Below are 11,570 nucleotides of genomic sequence, written 5' to 3' on the forward strand. Positions count from 1 at the left end.
GGACGACTTGATTACCTGATTTTAAGACTTACTATACAACTAGTAATCAAGTACTGGTATAAGGATGGTCAACTAGATCAGCGGAATAGACTAGAGAATCCTGAAGGAAACTCACACTTATATGGCCAGTTGGTTTTTGACAAAGACACCAAATCAATCCAGTGAAGTCTTCTCAACAAATGGTGCTTACACAACCAGAAATCCATATGGGGAAATAAAAAACCTCATATCCCACTCAAATATTAATTTGAAACAAACGGTGATATAATGAGACCACAGAATACAAAGTAATACAAAGGAATTAAAATATTGATCCACACAACAACTTGGATGAACCTCCTGGGGAGTTATGGCTTGCAATCCTTGGCTGGGAAGCTGCTACCCAACGTATCTATACTGTGGAAAGGGGGCATGATACCTTCAAGACAACAACAATAATACTGCTTTTTGGGGTTTTTTTTGTTGTTGTTGTTTTTTGAGACACGGTCTTGCTCGGTTGCCCAGGCTGGAGTGCAGTGGTGCAATCTCGGCTCACTGCAACCTCTGGCTCCCGGGTTCACACCATTCTCCTGCTTCAGCCTCCCGAGTAGCTGGGACTACAGGCGACTGCCACCGCGCCCGGCTAATTTTTTTTGTATTTTTAGTAGAGACGGGGTTTCACCCCGTTGGTTGGCCAGGATGGTCTCAATCTCTCGACCTCATGATCCACCGCCTCGGCCTCCCAAAGTGCTGGGATTACAGGCGTGAGTCACCGTGCCCAGCCAACAATAATACTGGTTTTAATGTCAAGAAACTTTGAAACGCATTACCTCTCTCCACAACATTCCTGAAAGGTAGGTCTTATTTCCCTATTTAAAGATGAGGAAACAAGCCGGGCATGGTGGTGGACACCAGTAGTCCCAGCTGCTTGGGAGGCTGAAGTGGGAGGACTGCTTGAGCCTAGGAGTTCCAGGCACCTCGCAACATAACAAGACCCCATTTCTTAAAAAAAAAAAAAAAAAAAAAAAAATTTAAAGGTGAGGAAACTAAGACTGACTGAATAAGCTGAAGTAGCTTCACCCAAGCTTAGACAGGTAGTAGGTCTATCTGTGACCCAGCCCACACCTGTCTGACTCTCAAGTTCCCAGTTCTACCACTCCCAGCTGCCTTCCTCAGAGCAAGGCACAGGAGGGACCTGCTGTTACTTGTGGAAAAAAGAAGACATTACACCTGCAAGGAGAGAGGAGTCAGGTTAGACGAAGATGTGTATATACATTCTTATCTTCTGCGATGGAAAACGGGAAGGTATCCGAGGAAGCACAGCCTGCTTTGGTCTATGATTTCCTCTTAAAGTGAGGAGGGTCATTCTTGTTTTACAGAGTCACATCAGTTCTGAAGCATTTTGATGAAGAAAATGCTCCTAGTGTCCAATTTGGGTCTCAGAAGGGTTTCTTTTGAGTAAACCACCACCTTCTGGCAATAAACATGAGTTGCAGGAGGAAGAGTTTGTTTTTTAATCTTTTGAACTCTAAAACATCTCAGTAGCCCTTAAATTTAGTTAGCAGGTTTTGCATTAAAATAAAACAAACAAAAAAGTACATCACTGAGGGAAGGGCTGATTAAAAATTGATACATTTGAAAAAAATCTGACTTTTGGATAATAAATAAAAACACTGACCCAGCCGGGAGTGGTGGCTCATGCCTGTAATCCTAGCACTTTGGGAGGCCGAGGCAGGTGGATCATGAGGTCAAGAAATCGAGACCATCCTGGCCAACCAACGGGGTGAAACCCCATCTCTACTAAAAATACAAAAATTAGCTGGGCGTAGTGGCACATGCCTGTAGTCCCAGCTACTCAGGAGGCTGAGGCAGGAGAATCGCTTGAACTCGGGAGGCAGAGATTGCAGTGAGCTGAGATCACGCCACTGCACTCCAGCCCAGGCAACAGAGCAAGACTCTGTCTCAAAAAAAAAACAAAAAACAACAACAAAAAAAACCATTGACCCGTGTCACAAAACATGTAAAAGATGGAAGTTTTATTAAAAGGCAGGGGTGGCCCAAGGTGATTCATTTGGGAAAAAACTGATGAGGTTCCATGTTGTCCACACTGTAAATTTTTTTTTCTTTGAGACGGAGTCTTGTTCTGTTGCCCAGGCTGGAGTGCAGTGGCATGATCTTGGCTCACTGCAACGTCTGTCTTCTGGGTTCAAGTGATTCTCCTGCCTCAGCCTCCCAAGTAGCTGGGATTATAGGCATGCACCACCATGCCCAGCTATTTGATACTTTTTTTAGTAGACAGGGTTTCACCATGTTGGCCAGGCTCCTGCTCTCAAGTGATCCACCTGCCTCGGCCTCCCAGAGTGCTGGGATTACAGGCGTGAGCTACTGCACCCTACCCAAACTGTACACTTTTGAAAGTGAGAGGGGTTGCTATTAATAATTGCATGGGACAACAGGTGAAAAGTGGGGGTGTCCCAGGCAAACTGGGACATGTGTTTTACCTAAATTTGTTTCTGAGGTTTAGCCTGGCAAAGATGTGAGTACATTTTGTAATAGAGACCACACGGTAAGAAATTTAACCCTTTCAGAAAGAATAAATGTCACTAACTTTCCATGTGCTGGCAGGAGGAATTTAGCATCTGATTTGAATTTTATTTTGGAAACTAAATTCTAAGGGAGATTCCACATCATTCAGGAGCTTGAGCAACCACCACCTTGTGGCAATGAACAAGATTTGCATCTAGTCAACTCAGTTTGCAATGTGGTGTCTTTAAGGAGTGACTGTGGCTCTGCGTAATATTATCATGGAACTGAATATTGCCATGGGACTGAATGCAAGAAAAGAGTAGGTGGATTCGGAGCTGAAGTGGGAGAAGGCAGGATGACAGGTAGGAAGATGTTCGGTCTCCAGTATACCCATCGCCCTGTACTTCACAGAGGGTTGCTGGGTACCTCATGGCCAAACAGGGTATCAGCACTCCCTGGATGGAAATCATTTGGTGTATGCTTCACTTGGGAAGAATTGATATCTTAACAATATTAATTCTTCCTATCCATGAACATGGAATATTTCTTCATTTATTTAAATCTTCGAGATTTCTTTCATCAGCTGTGATTGATTCCTAGTTTAATTCTATTGTAGTCAGAACATACTTTGTTCTATCCTTTTAAATATGTTAAGCTATGTTTTATGGCCTAGATGGTGGTCTATCTCAGTGAATGTCCCATGTGAGCTTGAGAAAGAATCTATATTCTGCTGTTGTTGAACTAAGTATTGTATAAATGTCAATTGGATCAATTTGATATATTTTTTTCAGTTCAACTATATCCTTGCTCATTTGCTGCCTGCTGGATGTATTAATTACTTTTAAAAATGGTATTAAAACATTCTATTATAACAGTGAGCTTACCTATTTTTCCTTGCAGTTTTATCTTCTTTTGCCTCACATATTTCGGTGCTCTGTTTTTAAGTACATACATATTAAGTATTGTTATGTCTTCCCAAATAACTGATCCCTTTAACTTTATGTAATGTTCCTGTTTATACCTGATAAATTTCCTTGTTCTGAAGTCTGCTTTTCTTGAAATTAACATAGCTACTTCAGCTATTTTTTTAATTAGTGTCAGCGTGGTATAGCTTTCTCTATCCTTTTGCTTTTAATGTATTTTCTTGTGGATAACACACAACTGGGCTTTGTTTGTTTTTGAAATCCATTCTGACAATCTCTCTTTTAATTGGTGTAATCAGATTATTCACATTTAAAGTGGTTATTGATAGAGTTGGATTAATATCTACAATGTTTGTAACTGTTTTGTATGTGTCTCACTTGACTTTCATATCTAATTTTGAATTTGTAATTTCATATTCTTTGCCTTAAAGAGAACGCTTGCAGACCCCTCAAAACCTGGAGACACTCCCTACCTTGCACACATTATACCTGTATGTGATGGTAGAAAAGCTGCACATCAGTCTTGGCAGGCAGGGCAGGAGGGATGCAGGGATTCACATATGCGACTGTGCAACGCACAGATGCACTGGGTCTTTGCCTGGTGGGTTCAAAGCCTCCAGACGCTGACAAACGCTGCAGCCAATGAGTGGGTTCCTATGGTCCGATATGGAGGGCAAGGGGCGGGACTCCCTCCTGCCTCTCGCTGGCTGGGTTCAGAGTCTCCGCGAAGAGACTGCGTTGGGCCCAGAGTGGGCGTGGCTTACGTGTCCGCAGGCTTTCCTGGCAGGCCTGGCGGGGGGGGCCAGGTTGCCATGACGACCGCGGCTAGGTCGCAGCAGACTCGGTTGGTGACTCCGGGCGCGTCGAAGATCGTGTACCTGTCGTTCGCAGTGGCTCAGTTTCCCAGTAATCCATAAGAACAGCAGGGATAACAGGGTCCCATGTTGTTTTTTTGTCAGAATTCCTCGACTAGCGACCCTGTGCCCGACAGGCTGCACCGCGCCCCGCGCACTGACTCCGGCCTCTGCGCGCGCCCCCTGGCCGGCTCCGGGGTGGGGAGGGGGCTTCGCAGATCCCCAGAAAACCGCCCGGCGAGCCACGAGCCCGTGGACTGCAGGCTCCGCTTCCTCGTGGGGTGTTCACTTTGTATCAGTGTGTTGATTTGCCGCCAGTTAGAAGCACCTTAAAAAGGGGCCAGGGGCCGTAGGAGGGGGGCTTGTCTGAAGGAGGCTCTGGGCTTGCTGATCCACGCAGCGGTTTGTCGCGAGGCTGCGGGGGAACGGCCCACGGCCGCGGTAACAGGGCTTCGTCTTCTTTGCAGAGCCATGGGCAGCAGGAAGAAGGAAATTGCCCTGCAGGTAAGCCTCAAGGGGCGCTAGCTTCCAGCTGTGGGTTGGGGTCGGGGAAGAGGAGGGTGATTGGAGCGGGGTTGCAGTATAAAAGTGACATTCTGTTTGCCAGCAGTACGTGACAGTGTTCTCAAACTTGAGTGATGTACCCTTCCATCTTAAAGGGACAAAACTTATCTTGGAACCCCAGTGATGACAAATTTTATGCAAACAAAATTAATGCAAACAAAACTGAGTAGAAGCTGTTTATAGTGCTTATACAACCATAAAACCTAAACATGCATTAAATAAAACTACAAACCAAGAAAATACGAATCAACATAACTCGATGTGACCGTTATTTTGTTCTTGTTGTTGAAATATAACTGCAATGTGCACAGAGAATACAGTATAGGTTCTTTTGACTTTGGGCCTGAGTCTGTAACTGTGTGCTCTGTGGAGACCCAGTTTTCCCACCACTGTTCTCATCAAATTTCACTTATTAACAAATATGTTTTGAGATATATTATGTGCTGGACATTTGTTATATAGAGTGCCTTACTTCATTTGCACGTGGGACAAGTGAATTCAGAAGCCAGCAACTGCTCTTCTTCTTGGTCCTGGACAATAGACAGTGGTTGATTCTGAATTGATGGTAAAAACATGCAGGCATAGACCCTGGAATTAGGAGAGAGTGCTTGGTCATAAGTAGATCAGCTGGATGATCTGTAACATGGGAACATTTTTAAACAAACTTTAAAATGCCTCATCATCAGCTGGGCCCAGTAAGATGCATACCAAGGCTACAGCGCCTCCTAGATAATAGAGCTTTAGTGGTTTTGAGACATCTGGTTTCTCTCTTATTGTCCTCAGTAGGACCAGCAGTTTGCACGTGGATTTCAAAAGCCTAGTGGTTTAAAAAGAGGAAAGGGGAAAGCAGCATCATTCTAAGGGTACCCCATGCTGGGGGTGGGAGGGGTGTGGGGTGGGGTGGGTTGGGATTTTTAGACTGGAAGTCAGAAGACCTGATGTAGTTCTTGCGTCCTCTATAGCCAGCTGTGTCTTTGACTACGTCACATCACCTCTCTGGGCTACAGCTTGCCCATCTATGGAATGAGGATGTTGTGTGAATTATCCCTAAGGGCCTTCTTCCAGCCTTGATATTCTAGGATTCTAGAGTCCGAAGCCACTTCATATGCGAATGTTCTGGTTGAAGTAAATTCTGATCAACTGGTCCTACCATTCATTGCTGTGTGACTCATTTCCTCAACTCTCTGGCCTCTGTATCCTTTACGTAGACAGGAGGGATGATACCTGTCCTGTAACACCTGCAGAGCTGTGATGAGACTCCTTTAGACACTTCCTGGCTGGTCTGATGTGGTCTGTGGTGTCTCTAATGTTATATTATGGTCATTTCATGTGTTGATGCCCTAGAGTTCCTATAGGGGTAATAACTTTTGTTAGCAATGTTGTTATTTTTTCATGTGTATTACTCAGAGCTCTGAGTACAATGCAGTATTCAAAGTAAGTGCTCCCTCCTGCTGAAAGGAGGAGAGCGAGCAGCCTCCCCTCCCGTCTTCCACTGAGGCATCTGTGTAAAGGTCACCTCTCTATAAGGTAAACCCCTTGAAAGCAGTGCCTAAAGTTGGCCAACCCAGGAACCTTGTCCTGTCTCTCAGCAAGGTTATTCAGGGTTCCGTTTATAACTGAGAAAGACAGAAATCACAGGACATCAAAGGACAGTCTGGGTAAAAGGTGCCACACATTCCCTATTCATTCCCTACCAAATGCAGGGCTTAGTGAAGTCCAGATATTTCCCACACTGTTCCACTCTTGCCCGGCTCCCAGGGCTGAGATTCTTCAACTGCCCAGAGTCCTGACCCCAGAGCTGGTGGGACTCACTCCATGACAGGGGTGGGCCACAGAGAGTTGCTGGTGACTTAAGTCTGAGCCTCTGGGTAGGGGTGTGGGGCCCTTCTGAACGCTTCTATCACTTTCCTCAGGACTGTAGTTGTGGGCCCAGGGTTATATCAGTCCAACTCTCTTACTTCATTTAAGGCATCAAAAAGGCTTTTCTGGGTTTCTTTTTCTTCTACTTTTCATTGAAACAAGAAAAGTAAGGAGTATGCTTCCTTAAAAGAGAGACTTTTTTTTTTTTTTTTTTTTTTTTGAGACAGTCTCATTCTGTCCTGTCGCCCAGGCTGGAATGCAGTGGCACGATCTCATCTCAGTGCAACCTCCACCTCTCAGGTTCAAGCAATTCTCATGTCTCAGCCTCCCAAGTAGCTGGGAAAACAGGTATGCGCCACCACGCCCGGCCAACTTTTGTATTTTTTTTTTTTTTTTTTTTTAGTAGAGGCAGGGTTTCACCATGTTGGCCAGGCAGATCTCAAACTTCTGGCCTCAAGTGATCTGACCGCCCTGGCCTCCAAAAGTGTTGGGATTACAGGCATGAGCCACCACGTTCAGCCAAAAAAGGGACTTTTAATACAGGATTAGTAGGTGTTACATGTTTCTTGCCCTTATTGCCAATAATACATCCTATCTTTTTTAAAGGGACACAGACCTTAGCATACCTGTATTAAGAACAATAGTAGGCCAGGCGTGCTGGCTCATGCCTGTAATCCCAGCACTTTGGAAGGCCGAGGCAGGCAGATTACTTGAGGTCAGGAGTTCACAACCAGCCTGGCCAACATGGTGAAACCCCGTCTCTACCAAAAATACAAAAAATTAGCGGGGTGTGGTAGCAGGCACCTGTAATCCCAGCTACTTGGGAGGCTGAGGCAGGAGAATCTCTTGAACCCGAGAGGCAGAGGTTGCAGTGAGCCATGATCATGCCACTGCACTCCAGCCTGGGTGACAGAGCGAGATTCTGTCTCAAAAAAGACAAACAAAAAAACCCAGTAGTAATTTTTGTGGTCTTTTAATTTATATAGTTTCAAAGTAGCTCACCACAAAAATATGTTAATTACAAAGGAAAAGAGAATAATTTTACAGACAACAGGTCTGACAGACCATGTTAATCCAGTGATCAAAGTGAAAATCAGTAACAGGCAGATGGAAATTGTGTCTCATCTGCTAGGGAGTAGTGAGAGGAATGATCTTCAGCTTCTCCAACACTCCTACCAGTCCAGCCAATTTCAACCAGTCCAAACATGCACAGTCTGAATCCAATCAGGAGGAAACATCAGATATGCCCCAACTGAGGGACATTCTACAAAATACCTGGCATGTAGTTTTCCAAAGTGTCAACATTGTGAAAAGAAGAGAAAGACTAAAGAACTATTCCAGACTAAAGAGACTTGACAAATAAATCTAGCACACATTTCTGATTAGCTCCTTTGATACTCAGGACATTATGAGATAAACAGGAAAACTTGCACTCTATCTAAGGATTAAATGTTCACAATATGTCAGTGTTTTTTTCCCCTGATTTTGATTATTGTATTGTGTTATATAGGAATAATATATTCAGGAGTAATGAGATAACAAGCTGTAATTTGCTTTCAAATACCTAAAAAAAAATCCCTAAATCTTTATACTGTACTTGTACACTTTCTGTAAGTTTGAAATTATTTCAAAGTAAAAAACATTATACAGAAATGTTTACTATTGGCCAGATGTGGTGGCTCACGCCTGTAATCCCAGCACTTTGGGAGGCCGAGGTGGGCAGATCACTTGAGGTCAGGAGTTTGAGACCAGCCTGGCCAACATGGTGAAACCCTGTCTCAACTAAAAATACAAAAATGGCCAGGTGTAGTGGCGCGTGCCTGTAATCCCAGCTACTCAGGAGGCTGAAGCATAAGAATCGCTTGAACCTGGGAGGCAGAGCAGAGGTTGCGGTGAGCTGAGAGTGCGCCTCTGCACTCCAGCCTGGGTGACAGAGCAAGACTCCATCTCAAAAAAAAAAAAGAAATTTTTACTGTTAATGAAGAGGGATAATATGTATTTCTCCTTGTATTTCACATTTATAAAACCAGAACTCTGTGGCTAAGAAAAAAATGTGAGTGAATGGCAATAAGTTCAACTTAATACTGATACTGAGTGAAAACACAAATTTCAAAATGAAAACTACAGTTTGATACATTTATGTACATTTTAAGGACACAAAATTTATATATTGTTCCCGGACAAATAACATGTAAATGCCTGAGACTAGTACACATCATTCTTAGGATAGTGTTTTTCTGGGTAGAGAAGAAGGGAGAGAAGGAAGGAGAAAAGATGGGGGAGAGGATAACTTGAACTGTACTTGTAAGTATTTCAGAGATAGAAAGAGAGAAATCTAGAGCAAATAGATTGAATTGTTTCCCTGCCTGAGCCCTCAGTAATACGGCATTTGATCCTCTTTGGCTTTAGGTCAACATCAGCACCCAAGAGCTTTGGGAGGAAATGCTCAGTTCCAAAGGACTAACTGGTAATTCAAAGTCAAATAACTTTTTAGATCCATTCTTTTCTAAATTATTAAATGGTGTGATGAACCATGAAGAGAAGGGCTGCAATGAACACCACTTTCCTATTACCTTGAGCCTCATAAAAAACCAGGTGATGTGTGTGTGTGTGTGTGTGTGTGTGTGTGTGTGTGTGTGTATCTGGCTTGAATATCAGTAAATTCAGTTCAGGAAATGAGTCAGTACTTAGGGTTGTTTGGCGTTAAAAGTAACAGAAAACCTCTTCTAATTACTTCAGGCACTAAAGGAGAATGCAATGGAAGGAATACAGGGATCTCTTGGAACTCAAAGGATGGAAGGAGAGCCAGGCCTCACTGGGACTTGAACGTGGTACTGCAGTCATTAGGAAACAGCAGGCCACTGTCTATGGGCCTCCTCACCCCTATCCTCCTGGCATCAGTTATTTGTTGCTGCTTAGCTATTTACCCAGAAACTTAGTGCTTTAAAACAACAAACATTGATTATCCCAGTTTCTGTGGGTCAGGAGTCCAGGTATAGCTTAGTTGGATACCTCTGGCTCAGAGTGTCTCACCACGGTAGGTAAAGTGTCAGACGGGATCTCAAGGCTCAACGAGGAGCAGATTTGCTTCCAAGCTCTTTTGTGTGGCTATTGGCAGACCTAAGAAGATCCACTTCCAAGCTCGCTCATGAGACTATGGGTAGGAAGGATTTAAGTCCTCACTGGCTGTTGGCCAGAGACATTAACTTCTTGCCATTGGTTTCTCCATGAGGCTACTCACAACCTGGTAACTTGCTTTCCCTAGGACAGGGCTCTAAGAGAGGGCACAAGTTGGAAGTCACGGCCTTTTGTTAGCCTAATCTTGAAAGTGATATCCCATTGCTTTTGCCATACTCTGCTCATTAGAAGCTGGTCACTAGGTCCAGCCCACACTCCAGGGCAGGGGATTACACAAGTACATGAGGACCAGGAGGTGGGGATCACTAGAGACATCTGAGAGGCTGCCTACCACCTACTGTCACCCACTCTTTACTTCTCTTTCTCATTCACTGCAGATATCTCTGTGCTCTGTTACTCTGTGTGCCTGCTCAGTTTTTCTCTCTGTGAATACACCTGCTCAGTGTGCTTGTATCTGATCTTAGCCTTGCCCATTACCACCCCCTCCACCAAATGACTTCAGCATTCAAGCCCATTCAAGCCAGATGGGATATCATGGCCCATCACCAACTGTAGAAATCTTTCTTATTCCCAGACCCAGTGCAAAATTAGCCTTGTCATATGAAATCTTTCTGGAACCTCTATGTGGTCATGTCCCTCCTGGGAGCTCCTAGGGCACTTGAGGTGAGACTCTGTCTCAATCCCTCCAGCACACACCCCACTTGCTGCGGCCCCTGTAGGGAAAGACCATTACAGCTTTTCTCCTAGACTCTAAACACAATAGCACTGGCTTTTTCTTTCTTTCTTTTTTTTGAGACGGAGTCACCCAGGCTGGAGTGCAGTGATGCAATCTCAGCTCACTGCAACCTCCGTCTCTGGGGTTCAAGCGATTCTCCTGCCTCAGCTTCCCAAGTAGCTGGGATTACAGGCACGTTCTATCACACCCAGCTAATTTTTGTATTTTCAGTAGAGATGGGGTTTCACAGTCTTGGCCAGGCTGTTCTCAAACTCCTGACCTCAAATGATCCACCCACCCCGGCCTCCCAGAGTGCTGGGATTAAGGTGTGAGCCAGCACACCCGGCCAGCATTGGCTTTTTAATCTCATGTCTGTAGTAGACTTGCCCGGGACTGAGGCCGAGTGGGTACTAGATAAATGCCGATCCAGTTGTGTGGGTGTGAGTATTGCCACACTCTACTGTTTGAGGGATTATAAAGCCTTTTTGATGGTGCCAAGACTTAACCATTTTGTCCATGTGTCTTGTCTGGGCAACTGGAACATGGCTCCAGGTGAAAAAAATCATTATTTCTATTTCTTTAACAACCGTGAAAAAACCACCATTCCTTAATCTTTTGAGAATGTATCGTGTGCCAGCCACCTTGCTAAGCACCCTATGTGATAGTAGCTAACATCCAGTGAGCACTGACCCTCTGCCAAGCCTGGTCTAAATGGTTCAAGGGCCTCTGTTGACTGAAGGTAGCAGGGCCTCCTCTTTGCTCCTTCTCATCAGGCAGTCTAGAGGAATATATAGATATGGAGCATATAAATACATAGATACGTGTTTTTTTTCTCTCTCTCCAGCCATCAGAAATTTGCTTCAAAAGTGAACCACCAGCATGTTGGAAATCTTGCCTTCTGCTGGCTCATTTTCACCTGCTTTCAACATGCCAAAGTCCCTTCAGACCTATACATGCATGCACAGACACACACACACACACACACACACACACACACACACACACACACAC

At 44.5% G+C, this 11,570-nt stretch overlaps 1 protein-coding gene across 1 annotated transcript in view; it reads left to right on the forward strand.

Annotated features, from left to right (window-relative positions):
* Positions 1-4,249: 4,249 nt before the first annotated feature.
* The window catches only part of NME9 (NME/NM23 family member 9), a 29,263-nt gene continuing 21,942 nt past the window's right edge, over positions 4,250-11,570 (forward strand). The window contains exons 1-3 of the mRNA XM_032144255.2: positions 4,250-4,334; positions 4,750-4,786; positions 9,116-9,173. Coding sequence (XP_032000146.1) covers positions 4,754-4,786; positions 9,116-9,173 — 91 coding nt within the window. The 5' untranslated portion in view covers positions 4,250-4,334; positions 4,750-4,753. The remainder of the gene's footprint in view (positions 4,335-4,749; positions 4,787-9,115; positions 9,174-11,570) is intronic.

This window comes from Hylobates moloch, unplaced genomic scaffold, assembly GCF_009828535.3.
Source record: "Hylobates moloch isolate HMO894 unplaced genomic scaffold, HMol_V3 SCAFFOLD_22, whole genome shotgun sequence".
Lineage (NCBI taxonomy): Eukaryota > Metazoa > Chordata > Mammalia > Primates > Hylobatidae > Hylobates > Hylobates moloch.